The sequence below is a fragment of the Saccopteryx leptura genome, chromosome X, assembly GCF_036850995.1.
Source record: "Saccopteryx leptura isolate mSacLep1 chromosome X, mSacLep1_pri_phased_curated, whole genome shotgun sequence".
In the NCBI taxonomy this organism is placed as follows: domain Eukaryota; kingdom Metazoa; phylum Chordata; class Mammalia; order Chiroptera; family Emballonuridae; genus Saccopteryx; species Saccopteryx leptura.
The window spans coordinates 31317040-31334757 of record NC_089516.1 but is presented as its reverse complement, the minus strand read 5'-3'; the positions used below and the strand labels follow the sequence as shown (position 1 = coordinate 31334757).

The following is a 17718-nucleotide window of genomic DNA, read 5'->3' as shown; positions in this document are numbered from 1 at the left end:
GCTGTAACTTGCTTTATAAATTTTATAAAGTAAAGTTACTTCCCTACTTTATAAATCACCATTACTGTGGAACTGGTGGGGTGTTAGAAAATTTTACTACTAACAGAGATACAAAAGTGGGTGGTAGATATAAAAAGGTTGACTACCCCTGGTGTAGACCATGTATAAGAAGTATTAAAAAGTCAGGAGTGGTTAGAGGTGTTTGTACAGGGAAGTGGTAGCAAGGAAGATGAAAATAAGGTGTCTACTTGGTTTCCCAGAAGACCCTAAGACACAAACATATGTTATAGTATTTTATTAAGAAGGGTAGTAGGGAAGTGGGATAAGAAAATGAAGAGAGGCTCACAAGGTTGTGGTATCAGGAAAAGTGTCATGAAAATTAGTAACCTTTGTTCAGCCACACAGAGGAGATCTGAAAATAACATAGATCACTTCAGGGCTGGCCCCATCAGAGGCAAGAGAGTGAGAGTGTTTATGTGTTTTTTTTGCCCTGGGTCCCCAGGAGACTTAAACACCCAAGCTGTCCATGCCCACAGACCAAACCCACTTCAGCAGCCTGAGGACTCCTCTCCTACAAAGACTGGCAGGAAATATGGGGAGAGCACCAATACTCTACTTCGCTACAGAAGGCTGGCCCATATCAAGGGAGCACACTGAGTACCAGGGGAAGGGTTAGGATTTATTCAACCCATACTAAATATATTTGGGTCTTTGAGCAGGGATGTGGCATAATTGGATAATATCCGTTATCTTCTGTGTTTTGGAGAGCCACTTTCTTTCTATCAGAGTAGGAAGCAGAATTTCCACTACATTTATATGTCTAAGATAGGATAATAAATTATAAGCAAATGTCTGCCAAAACTGCTCAATAAAGAGACCACCTTTTAGATAGGTAATAATTCCACAAGAACTTATATTTACTGTCCACCTGAAGGCAGAAGAGAGAAATTTTCCTTGGAAAAACACTTAAGCTTGCTGTTGATTTTCTTTTGTTGTTGTTGTTGTTATTATTATTTTCAAAGGTCCTTGTTTTTATAATAGAACCTTCTGGGAATGCATGAATGGCAACTCATACTAACAAACCCTTCTTGTCTAACTACCTAACATGCCTTTCAGAAAGATGAATTATAGCTACTAAGCAATTTCATGTCATGTGGTAAAAAAGGAAATTCTATTGTGAAACTAGTTCACAGAATATTTGGCATCTTGAGTTCTTTCTGGGTCTGCATCAGCCTCCTGACTGGCTTAGTTCTGTAAGACCTAGCTGAAACAAAGGTAAGTGTCAAAGGACTTCCACTAACAGAGTCTATAAGAAATAAGGATTATATATTTCTAGTATCCCTTCTGTAAAAACATATCCATATTTCCAAATGCTTGGGGACTATTAATACTGATCCTCTACTACTAAGGAAATTGGTCCTTGTAGTTCATACTTCACCTCCTTAGCTGGATAATCTACAAAATACATCACATTGATTAAAGACAATAACAATGTTGGCTTCTCCAGAAGTGAACTCTGAGGTAAGGGTTCTTATGCAAGTGACTAAAAAATGCTTCCAGGAGAGACCAGTGAAGGGGTGGGAGAAACAGTTCAGGGAAGCGGAGGAAGCCAGACAAGCACAGACTGATCTGGTAAGGGAGCTGTGGAGAATAGATAACATCTCAGAGTTTTTCTCTCAGTAGGGAAACTGAGCTCTCAGACCCCTTCCCCACCCCGCCTCTCAGGTGTTGGCTAAGAGTTGCATTGTGGCAGGGGATCCATAAACTCCTCAGAACTTCTGGCTCTCTGCTCATGTGGAAAGAAGCTACAGGAGCCTGAGGAGAGTCTTCTAAAGAGAGTTTCAGGTGGAGGCTGTTGGAGGCAAAAATCCCAACAGACTTGGTGAAAAGAGTCCAATGTCATCTGGCAGAGAACCAACTGAGTTCCACAAACATTAAACACAATCAGAACTTTTCTATCTTGAACAGATTCAGAGAGATGTTTCTTCCTGACGATAATAGAAAGTGAGGCCATTCAATGGCAATATGAAGGTGATTACCTGGAAAAGTTGTTGATCCCTGAGCACAGAGGAGGCCTGGGAGAGGCCAGGAAGAGTTTAGATATCTCAGTGCAAGTTCTTAATCCATTTCTAGGCTGGAAACACTCTTAGCTGGTTTCCAAAGAGCTCCAATGGGCTTTAATGCTATAGTTAATATCATGTACTAAAATGCATGTTGCTCATCTTTCACCTGTGTCATGCATCATATGATGTCTTAGACATTTTCTAACTATGACTCCATGATGCTCACCCACCCATACAAGAAGTGAAGTGATTGAAGATGAAGTCACATTAAATGCTATCCTTTATGGTGAGGCTTTTCTTTCAATTCCAAGAGATGTAATGCTAAAATGACCAAATATTTCCCATGATTAATGTCAGGAAGATGTTATGGTATTTTGGATTATTTGTTATTATTGCACTTTATACCTCTATCACATTTATGTTAGTTATGGGTTTGCAATTATTTTATGTTTAAATATTTTATTATATATTTTTGTCAATTTACACATAGCCCAATTACACCTCCTAAAGATTTTCCCATTAGTTACTTACACCATATTTGAGACCAACAGTTATAAAGTCCCAGTAGAAATTTATATTTAATTTCTGAGTCTCAGTCTCCTCATGTGAAATGAGAATAATAAGACTTAGCTCACAATTCTTGTAACCATTAGATATGAACAGTGCTGCTATTGATGATGATCAACATTTGTTGTTGATAACCTTTGTTTTTTCTTGTTAGCATCCACTCACCCTTCGTTTTGTACTACTGTACCTGGCGTTCCTTTGGGGTAATACCACCTTTGGGGCAAGGGAATGTTCTAATTGTCTTAAGCCAGTCAATGTAGCTCACTTCCCTAGCCACAGTATCAGATCAGGATGGGCATAAGATTAGGAGAACCAGGTCCATAGTATTGGTTGTACTATTAGAGAAACTCACTTCTCTCTTAGACAGTGTGGTGCAGGGAAGAGAGGCTTGAAAATGTATGATGAATATATTTTCAGTAAATTATATTAATAATGCATGTGATTATGTGGTTTGAATGATATATTCAGTCTTTATTGAAGAAAGATTTCCAAAAGAATAGATTTACATTTATTATAATATTCCAAAATTAGCTGTAGTAATCTTTCAGATTATCTCTTGAAAATTGGAAGTCATCAGATTCTTTAGTCCTGTGACATCAATTTGGCTCATAACTTGACTCACTGCATAACTGTCTGACAAATCTGGAAGCATTTTTTACCTTGGGCTGAAGCACAAACCACTCATCACTCGGATTTTCAAAGTTCCATGAGTCAAAAGGAATCTCCACTTCCCCGAGGAAGCTATTATGTCCAAATCGATCATAATGCCAGACTGAGAGCTGCAGCGTTCTTGTTTCCAGCTGGGTATGGCTGATGGTGTACTGCAAATGAGATAGACAATATCACATTCCACAAATAAGTCTCTAGAACAGGTTGAAATTTATTTCTACCATCTTTTGGATAAGGTACATTAGTAATATGACCAAACTAAACACAAATAAAATCTTTATTTTTCTTTGTTTCTGCTACAACTGAGATTCTATTCCATAAACTCATATTGTATTAAATTGAGCACTAAAACATCTATCAACCAAATATTTAGGGGGGAGTCAATAAAATTCAGATATTGTGTAAAAAATATTAGGGGATGAAACTTGTACCCTTTTTAGTTTTACCTGGTTTTCATTTGCCTGATTATTTTTTCAATGTCTACTTTATAAGCTTGAGGTTTAATATATCAATTCTTTAACTTCTCTGTCTTATTTTATTCATAAGGAGAACTCCCAAATCCATAAAAATATTGACAGTGAGATACTTGCAAACATAAAACTTCATAAAGCCCAATCTAAGTGCAGGAATGAAAATATAAATATAAATAATATAAATAGAAAAAAAATAAAGAAAATATTGTTTGGGTAGCTTTCCCTTTTCCAGCACAGTATTATCCAGAGCCACAGGCCCACATATCCTCAAATCTCCTGCTTGTTTTATGCTAGTACCATCTAGGACATGCTTCAGACTAACTGATTCTTGATCTTGGATTTGCATCTATACCTGTTCTTTGCTGTTCCTGGCATGATTAACCTTGGCTCCCTGCTTCCAGAATTTACCATGTCACTCTTTTTATCTATTTTGCATGAGCTCAGCTCTGCTATCCTATTATGGCCACTAGATTCACCCTTAGCCTATATTTATTCATTCTCAATTTGATCTGTTTTGATACTGGCTTCTGCTTCCACACTGACCCTACTGACACATGTTCCCACTCTCCGTCTTCCTGCTATGCTGGACTTCGCATCCATCACTCTGGGTACAAGATGTATAAATTTTGGGGAAGTAAGTTCTACATCCCAATCTCCCTGTATTTTTCTTACCAGGCTAGATTGGTCCAGGGTGAGAGGAGGGGTTGTTATATGGAAGCCCAAGGGGAAAAGTAATTTCTACAGGATTGAGGCCTGGATCATATCTCTGATGTTTCTCAACTCTAACTCTGCATTTATACTGTTCATTAACCACATACCTAAATTTAGCCAAATTCTAAAACCTTAACAACAAACAGCACATAAGCATCCTGTGTTAACAGAACAATGAGTGTGTATAAGTGACCTGCTAAGGCAGTGTCAAAGTGGAAAACTTTCTTTTATGGGGAACTATAAAAAAAAAAACAGTTTTCCCAAGGGCAAAACATATTTTTTTTGACAAGATGTGCCAGGTCAGATGTAACTTTGCTAGATCATCTGTTCTGAAGGGGCAACTTTAGCAGCGGGAGAGAAATAAACAGAGTAAGAGTGGTTTCCATTTTTTCTTTTACAAAAACTGTCAGGAAAGCCAAGACTATTACATATTGATTTATTCAAATCTGTAGTTATTTCTAAACCAATGAAGTTGTGAACAGTATCATTCGAGTTACTATGAGATACTATTTATTTACCTTTAATGTTTCATTGAATTCTGGATTGGTGCCCGTTCTGATTTTAGTCTTGCGCTTATTGTTTCTAGACTTGTCAGGAAGAAGGTATGACTTTACATAACTGTAGATGATAAAAGATGAAAGTAATTATTGGGAAACATCTACTTTGTGAGAAAAAGTCAGGGACTTCAGTGAAGAGGTAAAGGGAATAGGCCAATAAACATAAGAGGCAGAACCAAAAAGACTATAGTCTACATAACAGAATACCTTAAAGACAGCTCTGGGCTTTCAATGTGAGAGAAGTGATAGAGAATGGCAGTAAAGAATGTAGGCTCCGGAGTCATGCCAGCTGGATTTGAATCACTTCCTGCCTCATTAGTTTTGGTGAACTGAAGAACTTACTTAATAAGGCAGGACGTTATTTAAACCCAGCTGGCACACCTCAGTTTCCTCATCTGTAAAACTGGGACAATAACAGTATCTAACTTATGGCATTGTGAAGATTAAGCCAGTTGACATATACAAGGAGCTTACTTATTATATAACTCAAGAAGAAATACGATGTATTATTATGAACAGTGGTCTCACAAAATATTATGGGGTTATATTTTTCTCTATTTAGATGTTAGGAATTCTGATGAATAGAGCAATGGTAATGAGTAAATGAAGAAAAACAGTGAAAAAAATAGAAAATAACAACCTAAATCACAATAGCAACTCTACCCAACACTTTGGCTTGAACTATCTCAGAAGCCTCTTGGATCAGGGCATCATGGCAGACTCAGAAATGTATTAAGATGTACAAGATTCCACCAGAGTCCTGAAGCTCATCTACTGGGGCTCTAGATGACCCCTTTTAATTCTAGTTTAAATGATTCTATTTGACCTCAAGCCTTCTGATATTTAGCTGAGGAAGTAGGCGGACCAATCTGTATTCACAATCCATTCATTTATCTATCTTAATACACTTGAAAACAGCTTTGCTGAGTTGTTTATTAGACCTAGGTCATCTAGAATATAGAAAAGGAGTCACATAGCAAGCTTGAGAGTGCTATCCTTAGAAATGCCTGCTCACAAGTTTGTCCTTGGCTGGCATCTCAGTACTTAGATTTCAGGAGGATTTTCATCATTGCCAGAACAGATGTAGTTTAGTCACTGTGACTAAACTATTTTGTAAAAACAATATGGCTTATGCTGAGCTTTCTTTCCGGGAGACTGGAATTTTGGTATATGACCAGTTGAGTCTCTAAATGAGCTTCCTTGGCAAACTACATTGCACAAGTGTTGTTACAACCTGTTGCTAGAGGAATTAAGTTCATCCTGTGTGACTCCACTGGGAGAGAACACTTAGAAGCTTAAATTTGGATTCTTCAGAACTTCATAACGTATGCCTCCTCCCTTTGCTGATTATGACTACATGTAGAATCCTGTGGGTCCTCCTAGTAAATCACCAAACGTGGCAGTGGTCTTTGGAACCCTCAACATATTTTTATATCCAGCTCCCCTCCAACATGCTGTGGTCCACACTTGCCCTCCCAAGCTGATCCCTGGAATCCTACAAGCGTCAAAACTGTCCTTTTGAGTTGTTCAATTGGGCTAACAGCTTGGTGATTTTATCTGGAAGGTTTCCCAGAACAAAAATGAACACTTATACATCTTGTGCCAATGTATCAGCCTTCTATCTCAAAGAGCTGCCTCTGCATAAACAACAAATAAGTCAGTTCTAAATTATATTGAGTAACAGCTTTTTTTAAGAATCAGTTAACCACAGACACAACCATTATGTATGCACTAGGAGAATATTTAGACATGTGGCATAAAAAGAAAGTGACAATCAACCTTCAGAGGAAGCTCTGAATCAAGAGGAATGCTAAGAATCTTCTGAAAAGAGAAACACAAATACTGACAAAAAAATTCAGTGATTGAAATAAACTGATGAATATGCTATGTGCTTACGCATCTGTCCTCTGTTTCTTTTCATCTCCTATGGCCAGATTTCTGCAATTCTTGACAAAAATGTAGAGCCCTCCAGTTTTGTAACAGTAGCTGATGTGAAGAAGGATTTCACCACTGACCTTCACATTGCCATAGTCTCCTGTTTCACTGTAAACACTCATCATACTGTTAAGGCTGGTCTGGAATAAACAAGATAAAAACAGATGTCCAGTGTATTACTAATGATCTCTTCATAGAAACTACCCCATTCATTCAATTATAATTCTTGTCTTTATAATCAACAGAGAACTTTAGGGAAAGACAAGAAAGCAAAAATCACTTATTTTGCTTATTTTTCTGGTGTTGTATAAAATCCAAACTTGAGAAAGAATAAGAAGATCTAGGACTATTAGGAAGGAAGGCAGAAAACTTGCTGAGAGGAGATGTATAGTCCTTTTGTATTAGTGAAAATCCTTTGTTTATTCACTTTTTAATGAATACAGAGTCACTGAGGCATTTCCAATCCCATCTTCTCCCCAAATCCCTGTAGCTTTCTCCTTTTTCACTGGGAGGCTCAAAGTCAATCTACTTCAAGATCTGCAATGCATTCATCAGGACAAATAAAAGTCCATCTCATATTTGGTGTTAGAAGGAGCCACAAACTTTTCTCTGGGACATCCCTAGAGAGCATCTCATTATTCTCTGGAAAGCCATTATTGCAGCTTTAACAAGGGCATCCCACAGCAGCTCTTTGGCCATCTAAGTAGTATAAGACTATGGCTTCCTAAACCTCTATAAAATAACAACCCACAAAATAGAACACTAAACAATAAGATAATACACCAACCAATAAATAAAATGTTTTTAAAAATCCAAATATTCCAGAATGAAGGTTCTGGAGCATCACTAATGACAAGAGGCATATTTTCAATCAAATGTGACAAAATTAGCCTTTAGTACCGGAAGCAAAAACTTGGTATTTTAGCAATATAACTATCACAAAAGAATACCTTAAAGGTTTTCATGAGTGACCCAATAGTCTCAAAAGTCTTGTCTGTGAAATACTGGGAAATAGGGACTATGATAAATACAAAGAGAAATTTGACTTTCCATTTTTCCATATATATACAGAGTGGGGGCAAAAGTAAGATAACAGTTGTTTGTATGGACATTAATATGCTAATTAATAAATAATAATACAATAATAAATTGTGTTTACCGTACTTATGACTTTTGCCCCATCCTGTATATATGCAACAGAAGTCATTATATTCCTCCAATTGCTCAGAGTAGAGATTAATAAAAGAACAGAATATGGGTGATGTGGCTAGTATCTCTTCTAAACTTAAGTCAAGAGCAAGAGAAAACTCAGGATGCCATGATTACAGTCAGCCTACCATATCTGCAGATTCCACATAGTGTGGATACCAAGGGAGGACTGTACTTGGAAATGATAACTTAAAGAGAGCCAGTGAGTGACCTAATTTGTCTTTTTCCTATTCTTAAAATAAAGCATCAGAATTGTCATGATAGCAGGTAGCTTTGAGCAGTGCTTTTCAATCTTTAATTGCATATAAAGCACCTGAGGATCTATTTAAAAAATCCAGATATTCATCTCACGTGGGGTCCGAGATTTTGCTTTTCTAACAAACTACTAGGTCTACAGTTTCCAAACTGCGTGTCAAGGCATCCCACAGCACTACAACTAACTCACAAGGGCACCACATCTATTTTAAAATTTTAAGAAAAACACAGCGACATCTGTCAGACAAATACAAACTATTAATGGTAGTTTGCAGTGTCAAGATTAAATCACATTTTACTCTTTTCAATGAAATTCTATTTGTGTGAAGCTGAGTGTTTAGCAGCTGCTGTAACAAAAAGCGAGTATTACATAAAAATCTATGTAGAACAAAAAAATTAAAGTGGTACTGTCCATTCAGATTCCAAGATTTGACAATTCATGTAGTGCCCAACAGACACATGTACCCCATTAGTAAGTATTAGGGGCTATTTAAGAATAGAATAAAAATATTATTTTTCTCCCAATTTATGTGTATTATTTTTTCAAATGACTACTAAGTTGTCGGGATACCAGTGCTTATTACGTTTTTTGACCTAAATAATAAATTGGCTAGTCAGGTATTACTGTTTGTCTAGGAGTGTTACGAAAGTATCACTGAGATACTAGGGGCTCCTTGAACTGACAAAGTTTTAGAGTCTCTGTCTCAGGTAATACGATGTTGCTGGTCCATGAAGCATGCTTTGAAGTTGGTCTTCAAGAATAAGTCCAACATCCTCATGTTACATATGAGAAAGTTCTGGCTAACAGAAATTGTTGGCAGTGCCAAGACATACACCAGGATCTCCAGATATTTAGTCTCAGGACTTCTCTGCCATGCCTCACACTACCTCCTTGTATCACTAACTTGTGTCTTACCACATTCTTCTGTAGCCATTATTCAAGAAAGATCCTCTGTAAGCAGGAGGCCCTTTAGATGTAAAAATTTTTAAGAACCCACAAATGTTGAAGCTTGGGAGAAATTTAGGTAGCTAAGGCAATTTTACTACTAACCAAACTTTATGTTCTTAACCAAGCCAATGTTGTGATTTAAAATAGAGATATTTATTCTAAAAGTATCCTGTTAATAGTAAATAATTTTGGAGCATGTGTTTTTTGACTGATATTCATATTCTAAAGGTTTAATGAATGTTCTTTTTTTGGAATACTTGGATTTTGATGGTTATTTGCCTTTTAAAAAGAGAACCTCTGGTTTATTGAACAGAAGTCAGAAAAAGATAAATGCTGAACAAATTGCCCACCTAATCAGATTTCCTGTACCATGAAATTTGTGAAGCATGGTTGGAAAGAAGAGAAAGAAAAGACTGAGAACTCACAGTGTCTGAGTCAGCATCAGGCACGTTTAGGTAGGTCCACTTCCTGTCAGAGTCTGCTTGAGAATTCTTTAAGGAAGTCGCCCAAAGTTAAAAGAAAAGAGGGTATTAGAGCAACAGATAGAAATTAGAGAAGAAATAAAAAAGATTTATAGGCACATAGATACATACAAAGTTATAATGGCTTCTAAAGGCTACCTCTTAAGGAAAACCTTGAATACTAAAGAAGGGTCTGTATTATTCTGGCAGCAAGAAAGTATGGACAGTGTTTGAGTAGGAAAGAAACCTGATTGGGTACGTGTTTAAGGATAATGACTGGCAGAAGTGTGGGGGACAATTAGGGAGCTGAGAGAATGGTGGCATGGAAATATATCAACAGAGAACTGACATAATTTATAAGCTTGAACTGATAAAAGTCTGAATTAGGGATGGAAGAGGGTTTAAAACCTGGGTGAAGACCAAGGAAAGAGAGGGAATCAATCAGGAGCCTTAGGAAAAGCCCATACAAAATTAGACCAAAAGTACTCTGTGGGCAAAGAGCAAGCAGGAAACTATAATGATTTTTAACTCACTATCACATATTATCCCAAGAACATTCCTATCCCCTTTAGAAATGCCCAGAAAATCAACAAAAGAAAGAAGAAACATCCAGTGCTTGGTAGAGAAAGAACTGCTTACTGTTGACAGGCCACTTTTTAGGCTGTGGGTGTTTGCAGAAAACCTGGAAGACACTAAATTATCAATGCCTTCTTCATTTTCTTCCAAGGAGTCCTAAGAAAGGAGGAAAATATCAGTGGTTTGGTTTACTGCTTTCCTAGAAAGTCTTTTCACTTCTAAACCACTTTCTTTTTTTAAGTACCTGAAATATCAGCTACAAATGTTTAGAAATCGCCCTATTCCTAGGTTTTTCTCTTTTGCTCTTCATTCAACCTGAATTACATCATCAGAAGAGTGGGGTTTCCTTCCTAGTAGAAGCTTAATTGAAAGAACATGATATTTAGAATCACACAGAACTGGGTCTTCAACTGCTACCACCCTGATTTCTAAGGTGATTTACTTTGGGCAATAAATTTTTTTTTAATTTAAAAAAAATGTTGGGTCTGTGTATATATGCATCTCTGTGTGTATATTGTCAAGATGGGAAAATATATCTCAAAATTCCCTCAAAGTAGAATACTCTATTTTAGGCAGTAATTTATTTTATTTTATTTTTTTAAATTTTTATTAATTTTAATGAGGTGACATCAGTAAATCAAAGAAAACATGTCCAGGTTCTCTTGTCATAGAATACACTATTTTAGGTACCAAAGTCTTGTACAAAATTCTAGGTTCTACTTTTGTTCTCTCTGTTTTTTCTCCTCCATGATAAAATGGCTTTTAAAATTCTAATTATTGGCCCTGGCCAGTTGGCTCAGCGGTAGAGCGTCGGCCTGGCATGCGGGGGACCCGGGTTCGATTCCCAGCCAGGGCACATAGGAGAAGCGCCCATTTGCTTCTCCACCCCCCCTCCTTCCTCTCTGTCTCTCTCTTTCCCTCCCGCAGCCAAGGCTCCATTGGAGCAAAGATGGCCCTGGCGCTGGGGATGGCTCCTTGGCCTCTGCCCCAGGCGCTAGAGTGGCTCTGGTTGCGGCGGCGCTAGAGTGGCTCTGGTTGCGGCAGAGCGACGCCCCAGAGGGGCATAGCATCGCCCCCTGGTGGGCAGAGCGTCGCCCCTGGTGGGCGTGCCGGGTGGATCCTGGTCGGGCGCATGCGGGAGTCTGTCTGACTGTCTCTCCCGGTTTCTAGCTTCAGAAAAATACAAAAAAAAAAAATTCTAATTATTTAAGCAATATATTTTTAAAGCAAAAAATTCAAGCAACATAGATAAATACCAAGTAAACTTAGACTTCCCATTAAGATATTAATGAACACATTTTAATATTTTATGTATGGAATACATATACACACAGGTAAATGGATTATATCATGCATACTATCACTTTTCTTTTAGACACCTTTCTTTTTGCTTCTCCTCTTTTCCCTTTTCCTCCTCTTACCTCAAGTTAAACTAATATTGTGTATCTCGCTGTACATATTACATTCCATATCTTACTCCATGTTTATGTGAAAAGTCCTATAAAATTATCCACATACAAATCTGAGTAGTCATACACAAGAATTTTTTTTTTAACTTACTGGGTTTTGTTTGTTTTGTGACAGAGAGAGGGACAGATAGGGACAGGCATACAGGAAGGGAGAGAGATGAGAAGCATCAACTCTCCATTGCAGTACCTTAGTTGTTCATTGATTGCTTTCATATGTGCCTTGACCTGGGAGGAGGGTGCAGGGTGGGGGCTCCAGCAGAGCAAGTCACCCCTGCTCAAGCCAGCAACCTTGGGCTCAAGCCAGTGACCTTGGGCTTCAAGCCAGCCACCTTTGGGCTCAACCCTGCGACCTTTGGGCTAAAGCCTGCGACTATGGGCTCAAGCTGGTGAGCCCATGCTCAAGCCAGATGAGTTTGCACTCAAGCCAGAGATCTTGGGGTTTCAAACTTGGGTCCTCCACATCCCAGGTTGACACTTTATCCACTGCGCCACTGCCTGGTCAGGCCACAAGAATTTTTTTTTAACCATAGTTTTATATGTTTAATTCTGTGCTTTTGTTTTAGAAAAAAAATTTCATTATAAAATATGGCAAAAAGAAAAGTGTATAAAACATGAATGTATGGTATAATAAAAATATGAAGTGATCAAGAGGAGCCTCCTTTGTGTTTTCTCCATATCATAAGCCCTTTCTCCCCTATTTAAAATAATAACTCAACTCTTATGGTAATCACATCCTTGCTTTTCTTTATAGTTTTATTAAGCATACATCTCTAAGCAATATGATTTTGTTGGCCTGTTTTTGAACTTTATGTAAATAAAATTAAACATTTTATATTCCTTTGTGTTTTGCCTTTTTGTCTCAATACTAGCCTTAAGAGTCATCTAAGTTGTTGCATGTTGCTGCAATTTGTTCATTTTTATTTAGTAGTCAATTGTATAATATTTCACACTTTATTGATCTATCCTTCTATTGCTAAATATTTGGGTTGTTTCCAAATTTTTTTCTATTATCATCAAAGTTTCTATTATTATTCTTGAATATGTACCATGGTTCATAGAAAAAAAAGTTTCACTTGGATATATACCAGTGAGAAGAATTGCTAAGCCATAGTGCATGTAAATCTCCACATAATTATATTATTTTTAAGATAATGTCAAACTTTCAGTAGTTCTAACAACTTACAGTATAACCAGCAATGTATAAGAGCCCCCTTTGTTCCATATCCTTACCTCCCAACAGTTGCTATTGCCAGATATTTTTTAATTTTTGCTAATCTAGTAGATTTTTAATATTCATAATTTTAATTTTCATTTCCTTTATTACTAAGTTGAGCACTCTTTTCCTGATCACTGGTCAACTAAATTTCCTGTTTTGTGAAGTACTTTTCAAGATTTATTTTTGTTTTTATATTGGTTTACCTGACTTTTTCTTACTGATGAGCTCACAAGATGAGCTAGAGCACTTGATATTAGAAAGTAAGAAAATGCTCAAAACAAAACAAAACAAAAAACAAACTAACAACAAAACCCAACCCGCAATTATGCAATGATAGGAGTTTGACCAAAGGGCACAGGAGTCAATTGAAAGAGCTCCCAATGAACAAAGCTGGAAAAATTGGGGCAAGAAAATATAGTATTAGATTACAATTCATGTATACAATAAATATCCATGAGTACATACTTATGTAAAAAAGTGATTAATTGATAAATAAATGGGTAAGAAGAGATACATCTTGCATGCAAAGTAATTTTAAATAATGTATGTAGATATTACATCTTCAAAAAAGTAGAGCATTACTCCTTCAGTGTGGGTTGTACACAGTGACTTTCTTCCAAAGAGTACTATGATAGGAAACAGGGAAATGAATAACTTAACAGTGAAAAAATGTGACAGTCACTACGTCTGCCAGGTAATCAAGGTCAATATAAACATGATAAATTATGCTGATGGTATGTAGCCTGGTTATATATGGTGAGAATGCAATGTTACCATTGTGGTCTTTCTCATAAAAATACTCAACCTTTACTTGATCATGAGAAAACATCAGAAATCTAAATTAGTGGAAAACTCTACAAAATACCTGACCAGAACTCTTCAAAACTATTAATACAACCCCAAACAAAAAAAAGTCTAAGAAACTATCACAGTCAAAATGGGCTTAAAGAGATATAAAAATTAAATGTAATGCAGTATTTTGGACAACATTCTGGAACAGAAAAGGGACATTAGGTAAAAACTTAGGAAATCTGAATTAAATATGGACTTTAGTTAATTATAATGTAACAACACTAGTTCATTAATTGTGACAAATATACCTTACTAATATATTAATAGGAGAAATGAGTGTGGGGTATATTGGAATTCTTTGTATTATCTTCCCAAATTTTCTATAAATCGAAAATCAACAATGTTGATTAGTAATAGTGAGAATCTGTTTTGTTCTTGATTTTAATGAAAGTGGTTTTATTATTTCAACATTTAAAATGTTATATACATTATGGGTTTTTTGATATTTAGTGTTTTTACAGTCATATTTTAGTGGTTTATATTAAATTTAAATTTGTGTTTTTATTATGCATGACTAAAATTTTGTGAAGAATTTTCAGCATCTAGTGAAATAGTTTTGAAATTCCTCTTTTAATATATTGAAATATCAATTATGTAATAAATATTCTTATAATAGGTTAATTCTTCCATTCATACCTAGAAGAAAACTCACTTATGCTTACTGCTATATTTTGATTCACTAAGTTTTACTTAATATTATATTTCAAGTTTTATATATTTATAAATAAGTTTAAATTTTTTTGTAACTGAATTTATTGGGGTGACAGGGATTTGTAGTTTTTTCATTAAACTATTTTATTGCTTTTTAAATTTTAATGATATGTTTTACTCAATCCAAAATTTTCAAAATGTTTTTCAACATATAATCAATAAAAATTATTAATTAGATATTTTACATTTTTCAGACAAAAATCTCTAAAAATCAATGTGTATTTTATTTATTTATCTGTTTTTACTTTTTTATTTTTTTATTTTTCTGAAGTTGGAAACAGGGAGGCAGTCAGACAGACTCCCTCATGCGCCCGACCGGGATCCACCTGGCATGCCCATCATGGGGTGATGCTCTGCCCATCTGGGGCGTGGCGCTGTTGCAACCAGAGCCATTCTTAGCGCCTGAGGCAGAGGCCACAGAGCCATCCTCAGCGCCCGGGCCAACTTTGCTCCAATGGAGCCCCAGCTGCGGGAGGGGAAGAGAGAGACAGAGAGGAAGGAGAGGGGGAGGGATGGAGAAGCAGATGGGCGCTTCTCCTGTGTGCCCTGGCCAGGAATCAAACCTGGGATTCCTACACGCCAGGCCGACGCTCTACCACTAAGCCAACCGGCCAGGGCCTGTTTTTACTTTTTTCTTGAATTTATTGGACCAACATTTGTTAATAAAAGTATGTAGGTTTCAGGTATAAAATTCTATAATATCTCGTCTGTAAATTGAATTTTGTGTTCACCACACCAATTCTCCTTCCATCACCTTTTATTCCCCCTTACCTTCTTCTACCTTTCCCCATCCCTCTTTTACTCTGGTAATCACCATACTGTTGTCTGTGTGTATGAAGTTTTCCTTTTGCTTAATACCTTCACTCTTTTCCACAGTCCTGCACTTTTTTTGCCCTCATATCTGATAGCTGTTTGTTCTCTATCAAGTTTTAAAACCATTTTTAAAATCAAGTGTGAGTATGAAGTTTATAATAACTTAAAACTATGAATTTGAAGATTTTCAGAGTTTCCTAAGATTAGGAACTATCTAATAATATTGAAATCAGTTGTTTAAATGTTGAATACATGTAAACTTTGAAACCATTTGCTCTCATTATTATCCCCTACCTTTATGATGGTGGGTTTTTAAAAATACATCCTCTATTTTTTATACTACAGTAAATAACATTAAGTTTTAGAACTCAAAGTTTCCTGGTTTGTTTTGGAAAAAATTATATTAATGTCATTTAATATTTGTATTATATCTTTGTTCCAAGGAGCTCAAATTGCATTATAGCAATTATAGAAATAAATATATCAGAATATTAGAAATAGAAGCCATTTTACCAATAATCAAATTCAACCTTTTCATTTTATACATGAGTTCACTTAAACATTAATTTTCCAGTAATCTAGTCTCAATTAAAAATGTAATATATTGAGGGTAACTTGAGATATTTAAAAGTTCTTATAAAATACATAAATTAAATCTAGTAATATTTTTTTTAGGATATGTTGATATTTCTTATTTTCCAGGTTTAGATTAAGTAATCTGTTTACAGGCAGAAATTGAAATCCCCAACAGGTGTTTTCTTAGGGATAATCTTTACTCATTAACTTGATCACCTCTTACCTTTTTAAAATCATTCCTTAGTTGTTTTTATATGTTGCTTGTGAATAGAGATCATAGTATATCTTCACTTTACTCTCAACTCATCCTTATTTAAAAGTGAACAGGTCTGAACAAGATCATACTCTTTCCTCATGATCTTAGATTCTTTTCTATATCCAACTTACCAAGTCTTTGTCTAAAGCCCCAGGGACAGACTTGCTTCTTAAATTTATAGTATCCTCTAAGTCTTCTGTAAATGACTCACTTAAATCTAAATCAGATTGACTCTGGTCTGTAGGAAGGGAGATAAAAAGAAAGATGGTTTCATATTTTTTATTGTAAATCTTTCATCTTTATTCTAATTCTTTCCAGGCATGAGACATAGATAGTGTCATGAAAGCAACAGTCAGACTCAGGAACTTTATGCTGTTTATGCTAACATGCTTCCATTTTTTTTTTTACAGAGACAGAGAGTCAGAGAGGGATAGATAGGGACAGACAGACAGGAACGAAGAGAGATGAGAAGCATCAATTATCAGTTTTTCGTTGCGACACCTTAGTTGTTCATTGATTGCTTTCTAATATGTGCCTTGACCGTGGGCCTTCAGCAGACCGAGTAAGCCCTTGCTTGAGCCAGTGACCTTGGGTCCAAACTGGTGAGCTTTTTGCTCAAACCAGATGGGCCCCGCACTCAAGCTGGCAACCTCAGGGTCTTGAACCTGGGTCCTCTGCATCCCAGTCCGACGCTCCATCGACTGCGCCACCGCCTGTTCGGGCTACATGCTTCCATTATTAATAGCATTTTGAAATTCCTTTGGACTGAATTACCATCACTGATGTGTTTATTTCTCTTTTGATCATAGGAAGTTAAATGCTCTACAATAAACTGCTAATATTAAGATATTAAGATGTATAAGTCTTCTTTATTGCTCATAGATTTTGAAAAACTCTCATAGGATGGGCCCTTAAACTTAGAAAAAAATTAAAAAATAAAACAATAATAATTCTTAATTTTAAAATTTAGAGATTTCACAGAAAAGGGCATGCCTATAAGTAAATTGAAAGTTCTATTTCTTTAGGCACCAGAACATTCTTTCCTTAGAAGAATATCTTGCTTTTGAAATGTAAATTAAAGAAAATTACACTACTCAGTAATTCCGTGGACAGCTTACTAAGATAGAACAGTTCTCTGTCAAAGCCCTGCTGAGATGGATATAGTTGCTTATGAATGAGAAAGAGTTAAGAGAGCAATCAAGTACTTAAGTTTGAACTGGTAAATTAAATAATGCAGAAGTACTTAGCATAGTGCCTGACACAGAGTATGTAATCAATAAAAAGGAGCTGTTCAATAGAAGTAACAGAAATATACTCTAGGAGGTCAGCATCTAGGCTACTTTAAAATTTTTAATTTAATCGGTGAACCAATTTTCTAGTCATGAACAAAATTCAACAGT

General features: G+C 36.1%; 1 protein-coding gene across 6 annotated transcripts in view; it reads right to left on the bottom strand.

The window, feature by feature from the left end:
• Positions 1-17718, bottom strand: part of SYTL5 (synaptotagmin like 5) — a 124853-nt gene that overhangs the window by 14684 nt on the left and 92451 nt on the right. For 5 of the 6 annotated variants that reach the window (XM_066357128.1, XM_066357131.1, XM_066357132.1 and 2 more), the window contains 5 exons: positions 16450-16556; positions 10489-10581; positions 6937-7115; positions 5002-5101; positions 3290-3451 (listed from right to left, as the gene is read on the bottom strand). In XM_066357128.1, the coding sequence (XP_066213225.1) occupies positions 3290-3451; positions 5002-5101; positions 6937-7115; positions 10489-10581; positions 16450-16556 (641 nt within the window). Of the gene's footprint in view, positions 1-3289; positions 3452-5001; positions 5102-6936; positions 7116-9813; positions 9880-10488; positions 10582-16449; positions 16557-17718 lie in introns of all 6 variants that reach the window. The other variant, XM_066357134.1, reaches the window with a different exon arrangement.